General features: G+C 28.2%; 1 protein-coding gene across 1 annotated transcript in view; it reads right to left on the bottom strand.

The window, feature by feature from the left end:
* LOC107444557 (serine/threonine-protein kinase 31) overlaps positions 1 to 24,816 on the bottom strand; it is a 39,974-nt gene extending 15,158 nt beyond the window's left edge. The window contains exons 1-13 of the mRNA XM_043038740.2: positions 24,718 to 24,816; positions 22,691 to 22,786; positions 18,336 to 18,424; positions 18,137 to 18,250; positions 17,026 to 17,126; positions 11,876 to 11,919; positions 9,691 to 9,861; positions 9,224 to 9,307; positions 7,393 to 7,539; positions 5,034 to 5,194; positions 3,725 to 4,082; positions 2,809 to 3,021; positions 963 to 1,082 (exon numbers count right to left, since the gene is read on the bottom strand). Coding sequence (XP_042894674.2) covers positions 963 to 1,082; positions 2,809 to 3,021; positions 3,725 to 4,082; positions 5,034 to 5,194; positions 7,393 to 7,539; positions 9,224 to 9,307; positions 9,691 to 9,861; positions 11,876 to 11,919; positions 17,026 to 17,126; positions 18,137 to 18,250; positions 18,336 to 18,424; positions 22,691 to 22,786; positions 24,718 to 24,816 — 1,797 coding nt within the window. The remainder of the gene's footprint in view (positions 1 to 962; positions 1,083 to 2,808; positions 3,022 to 3,724; positions 4,083 to 5,033; positions 5,195 to 7,392; positions 7,540 to 9,223; positions 9,308 to 9,690; positions 9,862 to 11,875; positions 11,920 to 17,025; positions 17,127 to 18,136; positions 18,251 to 18,335; positions 18,425 to 22,690; positions 22,787 to 24,717) is intronic.
* Positions 24,817 to 25,437: the final 621 nt, after the last annotated feature.

Raw genomic sequence — 25,437 nt, 5'->3', positions numbered from 1 at the left:
ATTAATCAACATTTGACAATAATTTTTTTTTGAAAAACTAAATAACATTCCCACATGGAAAATCATAAAAGGGCATAAAATTTGCAGATATGGATTACCAGCTCTTATAATGTGTTACAACATTAAAAGAACAGTTAATCCATATCCGCAATTTTTTCAAATTCATATTAATTCTTCCAACTTTCACAGGATTTTTTTTAATTATATTGTCATTATTTTTAATGATTTTAAACAAAAAATCATTTTAAAAAAAAAGGTAAAAATATACTTGACAATATTTGCAATCATAAAAAACAATCATTAATTCTTTTAAAATTTCTATTTTGGCTGCAAAACAAATTGTAAAAATGTTTCCTTCAAATGTTCTTCAAGTGTAGATTAAAGGCAAGAAAAGATAAACCAAATATTGAATTTTTTTACACTCAAATGAAATTTTTTTTATTACAATAGAACGCTGATTATCTAACACAGAAAGTTAAAATAATTGGATAATAAGGGGACTTTACAAATTAACTCAAATCGTAAAAATATTCATATTGCGGATAAAATTCATTAAAATAAGAAGTGATTATAAAAAATTTTCAAAAAATAATTGCAGAACTTGAAAAACTTATTAATAAAGAACAAAAAACAATTGTTGCCTAGCAGGCAAATTTCTGATGTCATAAAAAAAATATCTATATACAATTGCACATTTTATACTATAGGGCTTTCAAAATTAAATTGCCTTGTTCTCTAATAATAGCGGTTGTCAAAATATGGTTTTCCAATTTAACTTTTAGAATTATTCATTGCTCCATGGATATGTACTAATAATGAGACGTGATTCTAAACACTTTTAACACAACATTCAAAAGTATGTTGGGTAACGGAAGAGTCACATGATGGGGTGCCATATAATCGAGATTCGACTGTACTGTAATAAACGTCATGCTATCTTAGTAATTTAAATATCAAATTACCAATATTTTTTTCTTTCTGTCAAATATTGAAGTATAAAAGTTTTCCAAAAATTCTTTTAATTTATCACATAGCAAATTCTTTTTTAAATCTCTTTCCAACTTCAGATTTGGTAATAAGTCCTGTAAGAAAATTATAGAATTAATTAATCTAGAGTAACAGTTACTTTGAAATACAGTATAAAGTCATCCACATATCTGGACAACCGTTTACTGGAATGTCTATTTTCTAGATAATACTTAACAAAAAAAAAATTTTAAAAAACTCTTTACATTTTACACATTTTTTTCTCCACTTTTTTTAAGTTTGCGATTTATCAATAAAAAGTATGAAGGATGAAAATCCTTCCCTTTTTAATGATTTTTACTTGACTTCTAATTGAATTTTGATTTTAATCTGATTTCCTCCACTATAATAAGATATAAAAAAAAATGAACATTACACAAATGATTTACGATTTCAAAGGCATTTCAGCACGAAGAAAAAAAATTTAATTTTTTTCTCATTTTGCATAAAAAGATTATTATTGCTAAGAATCATGCACTCAGTTTTAGAATGCGTAAAACCCTTACATGCAAAAATATTGTGGATTTAAAATGAAATTGTCACGACTAGATCCCGTCATAAAGTGTTTAAAAGCATGATTCGAAGTACTCAGATGGTAAGTGTTACTATACCAGAAAAATAATCGAAATATTAAAAATTTATATGAAAATCTTAAATTGATGAAAATGCAATCTGCAAAAACCACTCAAACAATAAAATCATCACATAATCAGTTCTTCAAAAAGAGATTTCTTCAAAAGAGGGATTCAAAAATTTCAGCGCTAAAAGCAATGAAGCATTTAAAAAAAAAAAAAAAGATTTTGAAAACCTTGTAAACATCAGTGGTAATACAGGGTTGCCACTCAAATCTGAAAAAAAAAATTCCCTGTGTTTTTCCTGTACATATTATAAGCGATATATTAAGAAGAAACAACAATTACTGAGCTCTTGTGTGAGCTATAGTGGGCTAACTATATATATTAGTTTTAATTGCTAGAAAAACAGCTGAACATACTTAAATAATGCTATAGTAAATGAAATAGTTTAGTATAGCTGAAATATCATGGTTAAATATCCTATAGATTATGCTTTGAGTAGTTACCATTTTTTAAAAGACAAAAGATAGAAACAAAATTCCCTGTATTTTCCCAGTTTGTAAAGAAAAAATCCAAATTCCCTGTATTTTCCCTGTTATTTTAGGTGATTTTTAAATTCCCTGTATTTTCCAGGTTTTCCCTGTTCTCCCTGTGGAGTGGCAACCCAGTAATAGCGAAAATGCGATCGCTAAAACCACATGGTTTTACGAGTGAATCGTCAATAACTCAGTGAGTAAAAAAGTGATTCTTCAAATGTGCAATTCAAAAATCTGTAGCATTAAAAACAATGAAAATTAGTGACAATAACTGACAGAAATGTGATTGTAAATCCTTGTATGGGTGAATTGTCAAAAATTGAGTGCCTTAAAAAAGTGATGTGAGGTTAGAAGCTTGCAGAGCAAAATATCGTATAACATTAAAATTTTAAAAACAAGAAAAAAATCCAAAAAAAAGTCAGAGAAAAACCACACTGATTCACAGTGGAATCGTCACTAATCAAGTGGATTGAGAAATAATCAAATGAAATGCTTCATACAATTTACGAGGCATGTTATAATGACATGTTAAAATATCAATACTTGTTTGCATTCCAGAAAACAGGTTTTCCCGGACCTGTTGAAGTTGGCCAATCTAGATATGGGACTTTTCACTGTCTAAGTTTTTAGATGTAAGATAAGACACAAATATACAAAGATAATTAATTTACCTTTTCTGTGCATTTTTTTATTTCATTGAGGGAATGAATAAAGACTTCAAAAGTGTCATTAACTTCACTTATGACATTTTCAGGTAAAACTAATGTTTTCAGCTCACTTTGAAGTAAATTTACAGCACGCTGAATAATGCTGTCATCAGTAGATTGAGATACCAGAGCTCGGATATTATTAATCAACTTCAAATTTGAAATGACAGTATCAATCTGAAAAAGATTTATCTTCTCTTAAATGAAGTTGAAAAGACAAAAAACAAGTTTTGCAATAAGTGCTAGATAAAAAGGAAAATATTGGCATTAAAATATAAAACAGCATAAAGAATTTTAATAGTAGCAAAAATAATTGCAGCGTGTAGTTGGCTCTTACAAAAAATAAATTTTTTTAAATGTTATATTCTCACAGTCAAAAAGTAACAAATAAATTAGTTTTCTAAAATGCTATAATTTCAAAGCTTAAAAGTGAAGGAACTGAACTCTAGTAAAGCTCAGTATAATTTTGCAGCATACAAATTCTATGGTCCTTGCTGTTAAAAACTAAAAAGGGCAATTTAATTCTTATTGTTTTTATTACATGAACAGACAAGGGTATGTGGGATAAACCTATTTAATAGCATGCTACAATTATTGAAATTAAATCTTGGTAATTTTGGAATTAAATAAAAAACATTAAGCTTTCTTGTAAAGTACAATAAACACAATTATTCAGCATAGAGTTTATGGTTTAATAATTAAAAAAAAAAAAATTACATAATCCATAAAATGTTTTTATTATTCATTAAGCTTCTTCGTTTGAATATTTTTAATGACAATTTTTTTTAAAAAAATCAGAAAAATTAAGTTGAATAAGACCACAGCTTGCTTAATCTACAACTTACAAAAGGAAATTTCGATACAATAAAAGAGTACTTACCAAAGGAATCTGTACTTGCTTGGTTTCTTTCTCCTTTTTATTTTCACACGAATCTTTACTACCAACAATGTTACTAAGATCACTACCTCTTTTAATAATAATTTTTGGTTTAAACTCTGACTCATCAACATTTCCATTCGAGGCATCTTCTCCCATTGTAGAATTTTCTTCGCTTTTTGGTATACTTTTACGAGATTTTTTCACATTGGGATTGTTTTCGAATGCTTCTTGCATTTCAGAAGAAAGTCCATTGGTTCCATTGCAAGCACTTGATTTATTCTTTTTGTTTTCTGAAACTTCACTAGTATGCTTTGCACTTGTTTTATGGTGTGGTGGACCCTTAGGTAGAGGTATACTTCTAAAAAAATACACATTAAAAAATGCAAATCGTGAATGATCCCAAGATTTGGAAAAATATATCACTTTTAATTTCACAATATGAAAGAATAGGTTTTAATAAAATGGTAGGTGTGGAATATTTAAATAATGTCTTATTCGAATTTGCTATTTTTTTTGTCTGTTGAATAAATAAGAAAGGAAGACAGGTTTTCCATTCCAGGCATTATAAAAAATAAAGAAAAATGTCCACACAGTCATAATGGTTTTTAATAATTCTGTAGGATCCCCAAGAAAATTTAATTTCCAAATCAAGGTACTCTTTTCTTCTCAACAAAAATAAAAATGAAACCTATAATGTATAAAAATGAAACAAAAAGTTCAGACAACCTCATTTCATCTTTTAATCATATCAATCAATTACAATTACTCAAAAAAAGTTGGAGGAAAAAAAAAATTTTTTTTTTTTGAGCCGTGGGAAATGAATTGGATTGAATAACACAGAATAGAGTTATCATTTACATTACTANAAAACTCCACCTACCACTCCCTTTCTTTGGATAGGGCTGGAAATAGTTTGTTTTCCCTATCATAGTTGGATTCAGCATCTTACAAACATTTGGTTTACACATCTATTGTCAGATATTGCAATTATGGCCAATTATATAATTTTTACTAAGAATGAAATAAGTATCTAGAATTTTTTACATTTTACATATATGACATACGGTAGGGTATATATTTGTATAATATAAGGATGTATAAAAACTAACATTTTTCAAAGAATTTCTAGCTTCTCTCTCTTGAAGGTTCTGGTATCTCTAAATATAAAAAATCTGGTATCTCTTAGTTTTTTTATATCTCTAAATATAAAAAAACTAAAACAAACCATAACACTAGTTTACGGATTAGATCAATAAAACTTATTGCGATAATAATATACATATTAGTAATAATAAAAAATAAACCTCACTTTTGAACTTTTCTGAAGGAGGCAAAACCTTTCTTCACAGTTTCTGATATAACATCTTTGCCATTACACGAACATTTTAGAACTTGATATTCAGAACCAACAGGTGAAAGAACAGCACACAGAGACATTCGTTTATTTGCTAGTTGATGAAGATATGTTTGCTGAAATTAACTTTAATTTTAAGTACTTAAAGTGTAAATACACACCAGATCACATCTAAATTAAAATTTGCATAGTTATAATCAAATTTTGATATTTAAATCATTAAAAAAATATCTAATAAAAATTTTAGTTGTGGAGGCAAATAAAAAAAACAATAATTTGCAGAGCCAGGAAAATAATTACGGTTTTAGGGTAATGGAAAATTAATACAAATTCTAAATAGACACAATTCTTTAATGGTTTTAATAATGTTAAACACACACAACACAACAATGTGAAGAAGAAAAATTAATGTGGTAAAACTTAATTTCTTTCCAGTATAGGTGAGATAAATATACTTCAAAACAGCTTAATTTAAATTATATAAATAAATATATTGAATATTGTCATAAATATCTAGGGTTGACAAGAGCGATGAAAACTTAGTGGTCCAATAGGACCACCTAGGTGTTCATTTAGTGGTCCAAAAACTTAATATGGTAGGCAAACTTGAGAAAAAATATCAAATTTTACACTTGCATAATTAATGTTATGGTTACACATCAAAAATTAGTAATTGTCATCCATTATACCCTAAAACTAATTAGGTTCATTATCCCATAATGATTAAAGATTAGTATTTATTAAAACAAAATAATAAAAAAACTAAATAAAAAAAAACTAAAATATATTAGCAAACAGATTCAATTGTTAGATTAAAATGCTTAGACCAAATAAAGAAAAAAAGAAAGAAATCAGAGAATGCAAGAACTAACAAAATATTATATTAAAAATTATCTAAATATTATAAATGAAGTCAATTCTTAAAAAGCAAAAATCAATATTTTACTGATTATACTGTCAGTCCATGATTACAAAGCACAGCACAACATGTAAACTGGAAAAATTAACATTTAAATTTAAATTTTTTTACCTGACTATTTCAATTATTCCATTCGAAAAATTTTAAACTAAAATCTAACCTAAGTGCAGAACAATAAAAGTAGTACAATTTTTTTAAATGCATGACATTCCATACAAAAAAAACTATTTCGTTACTTTGAAACATATTTCAAGACAACAATTTTGTCGCCTACATGTATGATTTTAGCGACATTCATAGAACATTTGGTGACAATTGTTGCCACACTGGCGTGAACTCTATAAATATCAAACTTTGTCAGTAATGTAAATAAGGAGCCATAACTTTAAAAAATTTAATATCATATGTCCTAAAATATTCAATATTCTGAAACTGCTTATAACTATTTTTAATAAGCCATATCAAAAGACACTTTTCAAAACGTCAGACAACTAATTTTTTGATTCGCAATAGAATAGTTGTCAAATTAATTCAGTGATATTTTTCTCTAGCTCACCCTATATATAAAATACATACATGTACGTACGTACACATACATGTACGCACATATGTACTATTTGATGATGAACTATCTCACATCTCACGTAAATGAGCTACATCAACACTTAAAAGTGTTTAATTTTATGTCTAGTTCAATTTTGTTAATTTTTATATAATAGTTTCTGAATTACTTCAGCCCTACCATTTTCCTTCACCTCGTGGTTATCCTCTCCTTTCCTCGTGGTTATCCTCTCCTCTCACCTCGTGGTTATCCTCTCCTCTCACCTCGTGGTTATCCAATGAGGTACCTTTTAACACTATTTTTAAAAGTGTCCAATTTTAAGTGATTTTATAATTAAATATCAACACCACAACATTCTAAAATACTAATTCGAATTACATTAGACAACCCTGATTTCAATTGCAATAGAAAACAGAATCTTTGACATTTGCATGTTTTCAACCAGGCTGCTTTTTAGCAATTATCATTGACAGACTTAAAAAAAAAAAAAATAAAGACGAGGTTGCACATCAAAGCATATCAATAAATAAATTGTTCAAATTATCTTTAACTGACTGGCGATTTGGGAATTATTTGTATTTAAAGGCAAAAATGAAAAAAGGTCACATTTTGTCAGAAGTTTGTACTCAGAAAAATATGGCAGAAATACGCCTCAATAATAATAATAAATAGCCAAAACCAGAAAATTGTAGATTTCTGAAGTAATTTTAGTTATTTCAGGTGACAGTTTAAGAGAAAAATAAATAGTATACAAATTAATTGTGAAGCATTCCAAAGAATATATAGATATATATAAATGAAAAAACATTAAATGACTTTGAACTTCAACTCACCTTGTTCGATTTTGATTCACACATCAAGTTTAAAAAAACAAACTTAGAAGCAAAAGGAGGAACTTTTTGTAATGCCTCAGAAAGTTCAACAACATTCTTGTATGGAATATCTTCTTGATTTCCATAATCAATGTATCGAACTGTGCACTAAAATAATGTATTAATTAAAGTTTTAAATCTAATACAAAGAAACACAACTGAATGCTACATTATTTCAATACTAAAAATAAAGTTATCATTAGACTAACTCTACTCGAAGAAAAAAGTTGAACTTAGAAGCGATAGCAAAAAACTTCAGAGACATGTTTACTAAATTTCTAAAAATTTAACAATATTAATTGCATGTTAAACTATAGCAGTAGCAAGTAAAAAATTAATAGATTAAATGAACCATAAATTAAAAGTTATTATTTATATAATAATTCAGTAATACTTAAAAAATATCAGGACAATGAAGCATGAATAAGGATGTCACCCTAAGAAAATCTCAAGAGTAACCATTTTTAAGAGTTTCTTTAATGGGATTAGGCAGAAGTAACTGAATTCAAACATTAAACTATAAATAGCTTTTGTGAGTAAAAGAAAGAAAAAAAACTATCACAAAAAAAAATTATATACTGACTGTTAGGAGTTTTTTTAAGATTCATTTTTTTTCCTTCTGTTTAAGCAGTTTTAACTATTCAGGTAAAATATGAAATTATGTTTAATAAGTATAATTTTTTTCTAAATAGAATTTAATGCTTCAATTAAAAAAGCATTTCCGAAATTTTCAATGCATCCAAACTTTATTTAAAAATTAGTTAAGGATCCTTAAATCTATCTCTATATAACTACTCAGGGGCGAGACAGCCCATGAAGGACGAAGGCCTCCTGTACCCATCCCAGTTTTCAAGACCTTGGGCTTTGAGGTGCAGGCGCAGATGTTCTAGTTGGGAAGTCAGCCGATAGCAGAGCCCCTGGGGTAGTCCCCAAGCATGCTTGGTACTAATTTTATCGAACCAATGAAAAGATGAAAGGCTGAATCAACCTTGCCCGATCCGAGGATAAAATATGCATATAAGTTAATTTAATAATAAATATATAAATAATAAAACTTAATACTTTTTTCTTAATTTTCTTGGTTAATCTCTTTTTACTTTTATCCTTTTTGTCCTTATTATGCTATTATATATATAAGTTTAAAATATGGCGAAAACATGCAAAATAAAATAATAAACATTAATGAAAAGAGAAGACAAATTATTAAAATGGAATATTTCTTTAAATATTTAAAAAAAATGTATATTAAATAGCCAGAAAACAAAATAATGATATGATATAATCCCGTCATTAATATAATCCAGATTAAATCCACAAAGAGGAGTGCTTTCTAATATTGTATTAATATAGCCAAAGCAAAATATAGCAATACAAAATTAGACTAACAAATAAATATGTAAATGTATTGAAACTCATTTTAAACATTGGGATAAAAAAGAAATAAGCAAAATAAGAAACAACAAAGATAATAATTATTTTCATTGTATCTTATACAATAATCTTAAACAATAAGATACAATAAAAATTATTATATAATAATTAAAAACAAACACTATGTAGTGTTAAATTAACAGATCCTGATACCTCACTTTTTTTTAAATAATCAAAATCTAGCAGATAAAATTTTTTAATGAATCTTCATTTTAAACCAGCAATAGGAAAAGAAAAAAACAGAAGTTAAAAAACAAAGATATGGCTACAATAATTTTATAAAATACTATACATTTTATTTCGCGGAGAATATTATGAATAAATAAAATATAAAGAATGCTATTATAAATATCATTCATACCATTCCAGGTTTATTTGGTATTGATGTTCTAACAACAATGCAACGATACCAAGATCGATCTTCCGAATACAGAGCTGCATAAACCTTTATAAAATATTAAAAGACATAAGAAATAATGTATGAAATTAAGATTTTTAAATGCTTAGCATTAACAAATAATCACTTTATTTAAATTGACCAATCAAAACAGCTTAAAATGTCAAATCAGTTTTTAATAAAATTTTATACCTAACTTTTTTTTATGTTGACTGGGCTAACTATTATAACAAATTTTAAAGCCCAACAAAGCTTTTTTCAAATTTTAAAAAAAAAAATCAGTTTATTGTAAACGAGAATAACTGAATTAAGTTCAGAAAAGCCAGTCATCAGAAAGTGTAATAGTCATAAAATTAGAAACTAAAAAAATAATAAAATTAATGTTCAGCAATAAAACAATGTATAAGGGAAACATAAATAAACTATGATACCTTTTTTGGTACAAGTTTCTTGTCCATTCTTGTTTGAGTCACATTCAAGTAGTTAAGAGCACGAGAAACATTTGAAAGCTCATCAAAACGATGAACAGGACAGCCATAAAAAGTAATAGCATCTTCAACAGTCGTACAAAGAACTTCTAGCATCAAAGGCACTGAATGAACCTAAAAATAAAAAAGTAATAATGAAAAAAAAGTCATTTAATTAGCTAAATTAAAAAAAATATACTGTTTCAATAAATGACTGTAATTATAATCTACTAAAAAATTTCCAAACAATAAAGTTAAAAAGCAAAATAAACAAATAAAAAAGTTTAAATTACCACAAAAACAAGATTGCCTCAAATCAATATTATACTTTAATCATAGCTTAGAAGAAGAAAATGGTACGTGCTATATTAATTCAAAAATGTTTTTCAGAAATATATTTTGGTAAAATTTTGTTGGATAATCTAATAGGTTATCATCTAATATTTATTAAACCTTTTTGCATTGAAAAAAAAATAGATGACAATGGGGTTTAAATTTTCATTAACATTTAAAATTTAATTACCATCACGGAATTGTCCATCTTAAATTGCATGCTCGAGCATTTTTAATACACAAATTTTCCTGAATACTAAATAATACATATTAATAGAATAATAATGTTATAATACAGAATAATAATGCTATAATACTAATAGACTCATTCAAAAGCATGGTAAATATGATTTTACATTATCTGATTCAGAAATATATTTTTTTAAATCCAAAATTATAGTATTAATAAAAGCTTAACACATAGAAGTTTACCTGTTATTATTCCTTTGTATAGAGAAAAGGAAAAAAAAATTATGAATTACTAAATTTAACAGCTATATAACAACAGTAAACTATGTCATAGTTATATTAATTATAAATATCAAAAGATAGAGCAAGAAATATTTAAGCTATAAAAGTGAAGTTATAAATTTTGTAAGCATTTGCCAACCTTAACACTTTGGAGTCCAATTTATTTAAATTTCTAGCTAAGAGAAGATAGCTAAATTAAAAACTGTGAGTAAGTGTTTGATAGGAATTTTTTTAAAGTTTATTAGTTACCAAATCTAATCTGATACCTTCACTAAATGCTTGGACATTTATAAGATGTCATATTTATCAATGCATTCTCTCTTTCTGGAATAGATTGATGGTATATAAGTGATAGCTAAACAACTTTGCCAACACTTTTTATTTATTCAAAATAAATGCATGACAAGTCTCACTTATCAAATGATGCCATTGGGTTAATGTTCAGCCAGGGCTTAAGCTAAGCACTCGCCATCCCAGCGAATGCGATAAAATCGAGAATTCGGTGAAACTAATTGCGTTTTGGAGAATGATTTTTTTCAAGTTGCATTAAGATGACTTTTTCTGAACAATTCAAGTATTTTTCAATCGTTTACAATATTTTCCATTAGATACGCCGCAACTAAACATTTTAAAACTAAAACATTACAACTAAATATTTACTATCTTAACAGTAGAAACTTTACTTTCCAAAAATATTTTTATAACGTTATAGAAACATTAAAAAAAATAAATTTAGTTTTGGTGGAAATTTAGAATCAGAAAGACTGTATTCCGGGGAAGTTCTTAGAATTTGCATATACATAGTGCTTAAATAATATTAGCATACGGTTAAATATAATGACTTAAATAAGAGTTGCTTTAAAAAAAGTGCTAGTTGTATTTTTTAAGTACTTATTTTTGAGTTAATTTACATGTTGTTTTTCCTCATAAGTTTTGTTATAACAAAACCTGTGTTGTGTTTTTGGTTATAATGAGATATTTATAAAATTTATATGCGAGTTTCTCTACACCGAGAAAATTTGTATAATTTTCTCACGACAGAACAACATTAAAATGCTTATTAAATATACAATTATTAAGTTATGAGAAAATTTCCTACACTATCTCTAGTTTTTTGTTACTTAATAAACCATTTTATTCAATAATAAAAAACTCTTTTGGGTGATAAGACAATGTCCACTAAACAGAAGTTATAAACAGATGCAAGTTCTCACATTAAACAAATCAAATGCAAGACAAATGGTACAGATCAAAGCCTTGACTAGCATATAATTTGATTAATAATTTTGCAACAAATAATACTTATTACCAAAAACAGAAATACACACTGCATTCATATACTCACACTTTGCTCTTCAATGTAATTAGGGTGATGAAAATAACCAAAGTCTAAAAGAAATAATAATAATAATTAGAGAATGCTAAACATTACAAATTCAATAAATAAAATCTGAAATTTACAAATTTATATGCAATTCCGTGTAAATAAAACCAATTTCCATGTCAACTGTATTTTTTAGAAAATTTTGTATAATTCACTTTATTAATTTCTTGAAATTTGCGGTGAAAAATGAGTTTGATTTTTTTTCCCAGAAGAAATCTGATACTTTTAAGACGCTGCGAGAAAACTGTAAAAAGTGCACAAAATAAAAGAAACTGGTCAAAATGGAAAAAAAATTTTAATGACCAATACAATTCTTTAGCGACGATAATTTTTAGAACAGCTTAAACTTAAACAAGTGAAATTCAGTAAAATACTAGAAAGTTTAGTTTTTCACAGCTACTTTAAAAAAATAAATAAAAAAAAGCATCTTTACTTAATTTTATGCAGAAATTTAAAACCTATACAACAAATTATCTAAGTTTGAGTATTCATTCTTAACAGTATTTGATATTGCAATATAGTATTTGTAATTGTATATTTAATATGCATTTTAATGTTCAACATCTTTCTAATAGTTTGCATGTTTAATATATGATTTGTTAATTAACCAGTATGAATGAAATTCGATTAATATATTTTAGCGAATCTTTGAATAACTCTAAATTATGTTTTACTACTACTCTTTCATGTTAAGTATTGAAAACAGTTATTTTAATTATTTAAGACATTCATTAAGTTTAATGTTTCTAATAGTTGCTTTTTAGTTTTCACTTATTTAAAAAAGATTTTTTAAATAGCTTGAAAATTTATACAATTACTTAAACTAGATTGCAATTATAAACTGTTTAAAAAAATTCTTCTAATATTAGATAAGAAATGAAAAACAGTTTTTTCCACTTAGGTTGGAAGAAACATTTCCCCTTTGAGGAAATTTTTCTCACTTAGGAAAAAACTAGTCATCCCTACTAATGCAATAATCCTAAACATAGAATAAATTGAATAGAACAGTACATGGAACGAAATAACTGAGAATATAACGAAATAACTGAAAATGCAAAGAAATAACTAAGTCAAATCTTTACAGAAAAAACTTAATATTTTGTTTTCCTACACAGAAATAATCAAAATTTTATCAAAGATTAAATAACATTACAGATTTATCATAGATATACTGAAAGAGAGCTTTAAAATCTTATTGTAAAATGTAATTGTTTACTTCTTCAAACAACTAACCAATATATTGATTATATACGTTTTGAAAAAGTAATTTATTTTCCCCAATGAACTCCATTTGTTATCATAAATAGAAAACAAATGACTGGAAATGGGGAAGTTGGTAATAAGAAAATTGTTGTGAATAAAAAGTTCATAATAATCAGTATTCTTTATAAAATTTGCTATAATTAAATTTTCTGCTTCACATAACTATAATGTGCCCCATGTATACCTTTGTATGGATTGGATTGTAATATATCATAATATTTATTTAACTATAGCAAAATAATTAATATTATTCCTTATAGAAATTTAGTTATGCAATAAACATTTAAAAAAGCTTCAAATCCAAGTTCCACTTATATAATTTTATTTTATAACTGCCGTTGAACAGCCGACCAAATTTTTGGGTTTATGACTACTTATGTTCAACTACATAGTCTTGTAATTTTCAACCCAATTCAGAAGACAAGGGAACTCCTGGATCAAGTATTGGGAGAACTATAGTTGTATCTTCTATAAGTTCCAAATATATTTTATTGTATTTTATAACCGTGGTTGAACAGCCGACCCAGTTTTGTGGGTTTATGACTACTAATGTTCAACTCCGTAGCCTTGTAATTTTTAACCCAAACCAGAAGACAAGGGAACTCCTGGATGGAATATTAGGAGAAATTTTGCCTTTGTGGAGGACTTTTTGATGGAGCTAACCAGCATTTGCGTTACATAGAGAGAAGGACCACGAGAACCTCCCACAGTTAGCCTAGCGACAAGGGGACTCTAAGCCATGATCCGTCTACCACTGAGGATATTTCACATCAGCACTGTGGTCGGTGCAAGCCGGGTGCGGAATTCGTATCGACTGGGATTCGAACCCGGTTCGCCTCATTGGAAGGCGGACACGCTATCCCCTGAGCCATCGTGGCTAAGTTCCAGTTCTAGAAGATATTTGTTAGAATATCATCAAAGGATACTGGCAGTGTTTAAGACTACTTTCAGCCAAAAGCAGCCAAATTGATTACAAGCGGGGGGAAAAGAATATACTGGAATTCTTTACTTTTTATTCAGGTAAGCAGCAATTTTGTTTTGTTTTGCAAAGCATTATTTCAGATCATCACAGGAAAATGACAAGCAATTTTTCAAAGAATACCATAATTTTCAAACTCTAGAGTGATTCAATTTGCAGTATTTTCTCTAGTCCTTTATTCTGATAAAATAGGAAAAGAAAGTAAAAGAAACACTCACTTTCCTCAAAAAATTTCTCTCAAACTTCTTTCTCAAAAAATGTCACTACTAGATGATATACTATATAGTCAAAAGTATCCGGACACCCCTTAAAAAAGTGGTTCTGGTGGTAGACACAATTTGATGCATAATCGAAAGGTATAAAAGTGTTGGTAGTGGTTTGTCACTCTGTATTTATGCGTTTGTGGAGCAATGAGTAAGTCAAAGGAGCATAGTGGGTTTGATCGAGGCAATATAGTGAGTTGCCACCTTTAAGGGAAATCAGTTCATGAGATTGCGAACATTCTACAAAAGCCTAAATCCATTGTGAGTGATGTAATTGTGAAGTGGAAACATGGAGGCAGCGAAACTGCAGAAAAACAACTTGGTAGGACGCAAAAACTTAGTGAACATATCTGCAGACCTCTGAAAAGGGTAGTGAAACAAAATCACAAGTCCCCATTGGTGGAAATTTCTCAGGAGCTACAAAGTTCATCAGACGTCAGTGTTAGCAGCAGGACTGTTCGTTGAGAGTTAAAAAACTTGGGATTCCATGGTCGTGCAGTCACACACAAGTCGATCATTACTCCACAGAATGTGAAGCATCAATTGCAATGGTGCAGAGTTCACCGTCATTGGGCTGTGGATATGTGGAAAACTGTTCTTTGGAGTGATGAATCTCGCTTTACACTCTGGCAGTCGAACGGACAAGTCTGGGTTTGGTGGGTGCCCGGCGAGCGTTTCTTTAATGACTGCATTGTGATGACTGTTAAGCTTGGTGGTGGAACCATAACGGTGTGGGGGTGTTTCTCCTGGTTTGGTCTAGGCCTATTAGTTCCTGTGGTTCGAAACATGAACACTGAGATGTATGTGAACATTCTGGTTCTCCCAGCTCTATGGCAATATTTCGGGAGAGGCCCATTTCTCTTCCAACCGGATAACTACTCCATTGACACATCGAGGCTTGCACAGACAGGGTTTGACGAAATGGGCATTTAAAAACTGGACTGGTCTTCTCAGAGATCTGATCTAAATCCCATAGAACACCTTTGGGACAAATTAAGACAGCAGATTTCGTAGAAAGCCAAATCGACCCTCTTCACTGCAAGCACTCATTTCTGCTGCGATGGAAGCCTGGAAGTCAATTCCTATGACCACCTATCAAAAACTGGTGGTAAGTCTTCCCAGACGTGTGCAGGCTGTTACTGATGCAAAAGGGGGATCTTCATATTAATATGTGCCTCAGGACACTCTAAGTCCATGCCACTGGGTGTCCGTATACTTTTGTCCACACCACTCGGTGTTCGGATACTTTTGTCCATACCACTGGGTGTCCGGATACTTTTGTCCATGCCACTGAGTGTCTGGATACTTTTGTCCATACCACTGGGTGTCTGGATACTTTTGTCCATACCACTGGGTGTCCAGATACTTTTGTCCATGCTATTGGGTGTCCAGATACTTTTGTCCATACCACTGGGTGTCCGGATATTTTTGTCCCTACCACTGGGTGTATGGATACTTTTGTCTATACCACTGGGTGTCCGAATACTTTTGCCCATACCACTGCATGTCCGGATACTTTTGGTCAGATAGTGTATATTAAGTTATCATTGAATTGTGATTTTCATCAATTGAGAAATTTGGAAACATTGCCATTAATAATTTCTACACGATCCGATGCTGAAACTAAAATGTTATGTTGCATTAAGGAGATTATAAATAATGTCTATGTCTTTAATTGATTGAAGGCTTCCAATAATTTAAAGACAAAATCAAACATTTTGGAGCTATTTTTTGATGAACTGCATGATTTTCAATTTTGCCATGTGCTACAATGTCAGTTTTTCCATGTGAAAATTTAAATTTACAATTGCATATAGCAAAATAAATAGGCACTTTTAATTGATTTCAAAATGAAATTAAATTCTTTAGAATATGGGTCTCAAAAGGCTTAAACCCTCTGATTTCTTGAGATTCTTTTACGATTAATCACACCAAGTACAACATGCATGTAAATAAATGCAGCCAGCAATGCCTGGTGTGTGCAATGCTTCATTTTGTTCTCAATTGTTGCACTGTATTTGCATTATTCTCAGGTCACTCGAATGCGCTTTTCAACAATAAATGACCTAATTTTAAATAGTTTATGTGCGAAAATGCATAGTCCAGATTGGTCATGAAAGCTGTAGAAAAAAATTCACTACCAGGAGCAAGAAAGCGCTAAAATACCAAAAAATCAGATTATTTTGATCCAAATTCAAACTTTCGGTTTAAGACTAATATCCAAACAAACACAATTTAATCGGATCAGTTGACAGCCATGAATTACTATAACTATTTTCTTTTAAGCAATCTAGAAAGTCTGTTCTAGCTTTCTAGCATATGAAACCAATTTTTTTCTTGTGTTGCTATTCAACATTAAGCTTCATAAGTTGTCAGATAATGTGAGAAGTTGAATAAATAAATAATTAGAACTTTACTTATATTTTTTAAATGATTGTTTAGTATATAAATAGCTAACATTCTTTTAACAAATATAAAACAATTAGTAACGTATGAGGTTAATTCGGCAGATAAAAAGAGAATCAAAACATATCTTCGTATTAATATGGCTGGGAATGCTAAGATAACAAAAAAAATAATAATAATAATAAAATACTGATTTATACCTCCTTTTAAAATAGGTGAAGGATTTAAAACAAATGACTTAGGAACAGGATCCGGAATATAGGAAGGCTTGCTTTCCATCATCATATTGCCATTATGTTGGCTGTAAAAAAAGTTTTAAATTTAAAAAAAAAATGTTTTAAAAACATTTTGTTAATAATAAGAATAAAAAAAAGATAATAGTATTCACTTTAAGAAATGATTTTTTTTAACAATTATTTATTTTTAGCAGTTTTACTACATCAGGGGTCCTTCCATGACCTAACCTGAGTGGAATGGACTACAGGCTAGAAAAAATATAGTAGAAAAGTTAGGCTCCAACTAATGTTCAATTTTATACTATGAACATTCACTTGAAATCAGGAATTCCACAATAGTTAGGTTTTCTGGTTCTAAGAGTATTTTAAAAATTAACCAATTACACAATTTACCTACTTATTGCTCAAATGTAGCAACAGTTAGCAAATATAAATGTGTCAATAAGACTACAAAATGAGCTTAATAAGATTATATTTTTAGGTTATCCACTGTTTGTAACATTGTTATTTACTTTCACTGAATTAAAAAAAAAAAAATTTACTCAGTAATTGCTGCTTATTAGAAGCCAACTTTTTTTAAAGTCTTTTGATTCTTTAAAAACTATACTTAGTTAGCAAAATTTAACAGCTCAAGGTAAACTTTACAATTGCACAAAAAGATAAATTACAATATCTATATTTTATTTCAAATATTTTAATTACATTTGACACATTACACATTTAATTGCATTACACACATTTCCAATGAACATGAGCGGCAGTTTTCATTTCACAGAAGAAATTTAATATATTTCCATTAATAAAAAAAATTACATGTGTTTCACTTGCAAGAAATAACATTAAATTCATTTTCCCTTATTAAAAATTTTTGCAACACTTGATAAATTATAGTTCCGTCTCTAGAATTAGCATTAATACACAATGTTAAGCATAAATAAAACAATTAAATACATGATCTTAAACAAGTAATATCAATTGAAAGCAGTTTCCTTTTATTTCCATTTATTTACAATTTTCTCCTACTATAGAAAAAAAAGAGAAACTTATTAATCATAAATGAGTTATTATCTATTACCTATGATCAGATCTTCTTGCAGCTTTTACAGGAAATATATGTCCATTCCAACTAACTTCCGTAGTTTCTTGTAGAAGATTTTCAGCATCAGCCTTGAAGACAAATTTAACAATTCTAAAGAAACAATTAAAAATAAGATTTTTATACAATAAATAAATCTATAAAACATTTAATGTAAGTAATTGAACATATGGCTTACGCATAGCCGACAGCAGCATAATCTTCCTTCCAGCGACAAAGAGCTTGCTTTATTTCTCCATATTTTATAAAAGCTTGCTTAATATCACTCTGAAACAAACACAATTTTCTTATAAAAAATAAATCTTGTTTAAAATAGTCAACAACGAAAAACTGAACAAACTAAGAAGCTTAATAAATTAATGCATGTAAAAAACTGAGGTAGGGGTCGAAATATATTACACTAATTCAATGTATATATTTTTAAAATGAAAATTATTACTTATCGAGACACCACTCTTCAAATCACAAGAAATTTTTTATGAATATTTTGTTTAATGTAACCTAGCAACAATAGCTAAAACATTTATCATTAACTAATGTGCTAATGTGCTATAGCACCCCAAATATGCAAAAATCGTAGGAAAGTGGCTAAAAAAAATAATTTGAGATTTCTCCAGGAACACAATTTTCTGTTCGGTGTTAAAAAAAAATAACAGAACAGATTTATTTTATCATTGTAATAAAGTTGATAAATGAAACATTTTTTTTCTTACTTCCATGCTAACAGCAGAGGATGGGCATCAAATTACATCATTGCCTTAAATTGGTACAAGTGATTGATCAGTTGTAATTAAAAACTTTGATTGTACGAAGTTTATTTATTTATTTACCAGTATATAGAAAAGTTGTAAATGTACATATCCGTAGGTAAATAAAGTAAACAATTTATCCTCTGCTCAAAATCGCTCGTCCTTTTTTTTTTTTTTTTTGTTTTACATTTTGGAGACTTCTTTTCTTCCGTACCTTTCATACATTTTTTTTAAAATTTTTATAACATCATTTGAAGGGCAAATCTATTTTAATTACACAGAATTGTGTCATTCCTAAAAATGTAGAATGTTTTAAATTAATTTCTTTGTTTACTAAACTATTTTTTTCTTTAAAAAAATGTACTTTTAATGTTCATTTATTTCAAAAAACTAAACATAGTTAAAATCGTAACTAAACATAGTTTTTAAATTGTTTATAATTATTATTTATTTTTTTGTAGAATTATTTTTCAAAAAGAATATTTAATCAAATGATTTCATTTTAATTTCATAAACAATTTTTGTATTCATCAATAAATTATGCTTGCATCTTTGTTTTACATGTTGTAGACTTCTTTTTTCCTACCTTTTTCTACCAGTGAAAAAAATTTATAATGTTGTGCGAAGTGCTAATCTATTTTAATAACACAGAATTTTGTAATTTCAGAAAATTTAGAATATTTTAAACATAATTTTTTTTCTCTTTTGTTCTCTTTTTTGTTCTAAAAAAAAATTTACTTTAATAATTAAACATAATTGAAATCAAAAAATACTATTAATTCTTTTTCTCTTAAAGTTTCAGAATTATTTTTTTAAAGGCATAATTTTTAACAAATAATTTTATTTTAATTTTGTAAATAATTTTTGTTCTTTAGGTAATAAATTATGGTGACATATAAAAGTTTAAAAAAAAAAAATCTAATAAAATAATTGATCAAAAAAAATTTTTTTTTGAATATAACAGATTATACAGATTTGTGTAGATTGCCATTTGTGCCTATAGTGATATTAAATCAAAATTTCCATTATATTTTAATCTGTCTCCATGGGAACATAATCTTCTCATATTTGTTGTTTGTTGATAATATAAAATAGCCTAATGTTTTTTTTTTTTTGTTTTTAACTTTCTTCATTTTAAATCTTTTACATTCAAGACACAAACCTATTATTCAATTCTCAGCGATAATTATTTTACCCTTCCCTTAACAAAATGTTATTTTAAAGATCAAATCAGCCTTCCTTATATATACGTGCATATGAAAAAAGCAAATTGTATCTCAAACAAAATGTATTAATTTTGAAAAAAAAAAACAAATTGTATTAATTTTGGAAAAGATCACCAGAATTTAAGCTTTTAGTTTCAAAGAAAACTGATAGTTTTTAATGTTTTGTAGAATAATTAGTAGATNTGTTCTTTAGGTAATAAATTATGGTGACATATAAAAGTTTTAAAAAAAAATAATGTAATAAAATAATTGATCAAAAAAAATTTTTTTTTAATATAACAGATTATACAGATTTGTGTAGATTGCCATTTGTGCCTATAGTGATATTAAATAAAAATTACCATTATATTTTAATCTGTCTCCATGGATACAGAATCTTCTCATATTTGTCGTTTGTTGATAATATAAAATAGCCTAAAGTTTTTTTTTTTTTTTTTAACTTTCTTCATTTTAAATCTTTTACATTCAAGACACATACATATTATTCAATTCTCAGTGATAATTCTTTTACCCTTCCCTTAACAAAATGTTATTTTAAAGATCAAATCAGCCTTATATACACGTGCATATGAAAAAAACAAATTGTAATCTCAAACAAAATGTATTAATTTTGAAACAAAAACAAATTGTATTAATTTTGGAAAAGATCACCAGAATTTGAGCTTTTAGTTTCAAAGAAAACTGATAGTTTTTAATGTTTTGTAGAATAATTAGTAGATTAATTTTTAATTGCATTTTTATTATATTTTGTATCGAAAAAATTAAAGTATATAGATACTTTTTAAGCAAATCTTAAATATAAAAAAAAAAAATTATTATTTAAAATAGCTTTAAATATAAAATATTTAGAAATTCTGGGTCCTCATACTTTCATATATCTATCAAAATCACTGATGATTAAAAATACTACTCATCACTGAATATATAGGTGAATTGATATGCAACACCGAATTGATAAAGGATATTTTTAGTGGAAAAAAATATGATTAAAAATTATTGAATGGTTTATTTATAATTTGCTACAACCATCATTTAATGAAATATCAGATCAATTAAATTTTTATTAGGTAATAGCCAATCTGAAAATTTTATATTCAGTTAAAATTTTTATTTACACTTTAAACTTTTTAATAGGAACTTAATGTTCTTATTTTAAGCATCAGACAGCAAAAAAAGAAAATGTGTTAAATGTATTTAAAAAAAGAAAACAATTCAGATGACTATTGTATTTGCATTATTAGCTAATAGTAATTAAAGTTTTCAACTAAAAGATATTAGTTGACAGATAATAGATATACTAATTCATCAGAGGGTTAGGAAATATATGAAAAAGGTTCATATTATCATAGAATGTTCACATAAGCTTAACATTTTTCCCATGTTTATACTTCTTTTTAAACAAAATTTCATTGTTTCTGATTAAAACAATCAATAGCCCTGATCTGAGGTTTAAGTTATTTGTTGCTCTAAATATTTCACGTTTGTATCAAAGATCAGTTAAATTTTACCTCATTGCTTATAATATTTAAAGCTAATTTGAATAACCTAATAACCCTGAACAACGAAGACTTTATATATTATGAGTAAGTCTATGTAATCATAATAATAAAATATGAAATATTAATAACTACAAAAAGTATGTATTAGATACGCATTTTTATTAGTCACTACAAAGTAATAAAATTAAATAATTATTTTTTACATAATAAAGCAATTAAGTAATTACTTCACTAATGCTGGGTAAAACCACCGTTCACCCAACAGTGGGTTTTTAAGAAAAATCCAAGCAGACTTAGATTTTTTTTATTTAAAAAAAAAATTTGTTTGGATTTTTTCAAATATATTTTACATGCACCCTTCAAGTTAGTCACCTCCTGAGATTGTATACGCATATATTCTGTGTTTCTTGCAGGCAGACTTTGTGACAATTCTGTAGCAGATATGGAAATGTACTAGGAATTTGTGCACAATTTTCTTTCCACTAGGAACAGATAATTTCTAAGTGCAATAGGATAGATATAAATAAAATATAATTTCAAAGTATTATCACCAATAAGATGAAATAGAAATGAAAATTACTATACACAAGCATGTATGCATTTTAACAATTATATCGAGTAAAATGCAATAACTTAATTACTAATTAAACTTAAGAAATTTAATCAGCAATCATTTCATGACCGCCGCGCCTCTTCTTAATGTTCGTTCAGGAGGCGCCTGTCCTTCCAGGTTAAAGAAAACAAAACAGGAAATGAAATATTTTTCTAGCGACATTAAATTTTTGAAACTTACAAGCATAAGAAGAAGAAAAAAAAAGAGTTTATTTAACACAAACTGTATTTTTTTTCTTCTTTCGAGTGTAACCGGCATAACAGTTACACTTATAGAACATTCCCATTAAAAGCTATAGCTTCATGATAGATTATCAGTAAATTAAAAGAAATATTAGGAAATAACCGTAATAGAATTTTAATAACATAAAACAAATTATGTACAAACAAACAAATATTTATTTAACTAGATATTTATCACATTATAACACGTGGTACATTACGCACTTCAGATACAGTCTTGGGTACATTTCCCACATATATATCATACGTCATCTGCTGACTAGTTTGATTATTGTCTCGTCTATTCATTTTAATAGTTATTTAACTTGATTCAAAGTCAACACATATTGAGAATCAGAAAAATAAGCAAAAAATATACACAATGTTTACATTACGAAATCTACATATACGTATTTACATTGCTTCGCGCTCTCTATATATCACAATTCAACGCTTCTGGTTGTCTAATTCTTCGTAACGAATGTGTATTTTTTTGTGAGTCATCAAAATAAAACTAGTAAAATGACATAACCGACACCTCATACATTAATTTTAGAAGTATTTTATTTCTGTTTCGCGTCAATTTGTCCCAGACAATTCATCGTAGGCTCAATTCATCGTAGGCACAATTTGATATGGCAACAATTCATCTGGCTGGCTAATCACAGTTCGTTGTGTCGACAATTCGTCGTGTGCACAATTCGTCGCAAGCACAATCCGTAACAGGCATAATCCGCCGAAGCGACAATTCGCAGCGAACACAAGTTCCTTTGCTACATCTGCTTATGAGGAGAAAAAGCTTGCATTGTCTATTTTATTCACGTCATCACAGTAGAGTTGCACAATGAGCTATTGGCGACGGTCTGCTAAACATCCCTGTCCCCGAGGATGAGCGGAAGACATGCTATAGCAATTTTGATCCTCTACCGAAAGGATCGCTGCCCTGCTTTGGTAGCCCGACAACCTGCTCGCGAAGTCGAGCACTTTAAGGTAAAACAGTTTACGAGGACCGATACCGTGCACCCTCGGTCCCTACGCTGGCTGGCTAATCAAAGTGGTCACCAATCCGCTTACTGACCGCAGCCAGAGATGCTTGACTTCGATATTCTACAGGAACCATATCTTTACTATCAGTTCACCGTGGGATCTTGCATTGTCTACAGTAGCTAGAGAAATATTTAATTTGTGTGCAGTTCAAAAATTACGATGTTACTTCTAAATTAAAAATCATTGCTGTGACTAGACCTCAGTGTCAATAACAATAATTTATTGAATAAACATATATTAATCGTTGAATATTTTCTAATTAGCATTCATCTTGTCTAAATAATAAATTTGTATCAGTCATAACATATTTCCTTTCTTTTTTTTCTTCTTTTTTTTTTCCCTTAAGCTTAATAATTCTCTAAAACATATTTTCAGAAATTGTTGGGTTTTTCTTTTCTTCTTTAAAAAAGAATATTCTAAATATTTTTTTGATTTAAAAATCGACTAAGCTCATCAGTTGCTATTTAAATAATTCAAGACGCAAATTTTAAATTGATAGTGCAGGCGGTAGATAAATTATGAAATCTAGATGTAACGAGTACAGCATGTTGCGATAAATCCTCTATTACGATAAGTTTCCCAGTCACCGTCAAAATTCTAACAATAGGGATACAAAAATTTTATGTTTAAAACATAATTAAAATTTAAATTTTAATAATAATAATTTAAATTTCATGTTTAAAAATTACTAGCCTTCCCCTATATAACGACAGAGTTTTTTATTATGAAAATGCAGTGTGTTGCTGTATAAGTGAGAAATATTGCACAAAAAAGACGTAAATCGAAGACATTTTTCTTTATTTATGGTATCAATACAGAAAAGCAAAAAATGAACACATCGTTTATCTTTCTCCTAATTTTAACAAATTATTTTAATAAAGCAATGCGCGTAAGACCACTTGGTAAGTTATCTTCTTCCATCTTCCCAATTGAATGAAAACTTCTTATATTTTTAAAATTCCTCTTGTGCACTTTAAAGGAATTTACTTTTTGTTGACCACATACTCATCATTCTCCCTTGTTCCCGTAAATTTGGTACTTGGTACTTTTATTTACGTCACGCTAGAGCTGCACAATGAGCTCTTGGTGAAGGTCTGGGAATCATCCATGGGATGATCCGGTGACAACATACATACGTCACATCCAGTTTTACATGGAGGACACATTCACACACCATCCCTCCATCCGCAGATCTTAATTTTTACCTGAACTAGAGCACGATCAATTTCCGATCCAGCACACCCAGAGATATTGGTTTGAACTTGGTCTGTCTGTGTGACCCAGGCAGATTTAACGTGTACCATGCATCAATCACTATTTTGTAAGAGGGGAGTCTAAAATGAACATTCACTGTTATCAATGACGTTAAAAGGTATTGCACATCTTTTAATTGTTTTTCTTACAAAATTGCGATTTGGAAACTTGTTTAAAAATCTTTGTTTTAGAAATCTGTATCTGAAATACAGAGCTACGTAGTTCTGTTTATAATTTTTAGAAAAAAAGCCCCCCTATTCTATATAAGTACTTTAAATCAAAATAATTGTCCATTATAAAAGGATTATGGATTTTCGTTGAAATTTCTCCTTTCGCATCCATTTCTAAGACGAATTCATGTTTTTCACTCAAATTATAAGGATTAGCCACAAAAATGTGGATCAAATCATGCTACGAGGAAAGTGGAAATCACTCAAGCTTCTTATTATGCTAATTTTAATTTGTGCATTTAACTTGAGTTATTGTTTAAGAAGTATTTTTTTATACTAAATTCAATAAAACCAATCTTGAAATTATCTGATGAATAGCTTAGAAGATATAAAGGTTTTATTTTTAAAAAATGTACAAATTACGCAACTGACATTGTTATTCAAACAAATTATGTTTTATTTCTTTTGTATTTTTACACATTGAATCGAATGAGGCTATGC

Source organism: Parasteatoda tepidariorum, chromosome 4 (assembly GCF_043381705.1).
Source record: "Parasteatoda tepidariorum isolate YZ-2023 chromosome 4, CAS_Ptep_4.0, whole genome shotgun sequence".
Classification (NCBI taxonomy): domain Eukaryota; kingdom Metazoa; phylum Arthropoda; class Arachnida; order Araneae; family Theridiidae; genus Parasteatoda; species Parasteatoda tepidariorum.
This window is presented reverse-complemented; position numbering and strand designations above follow the sequence as displayed.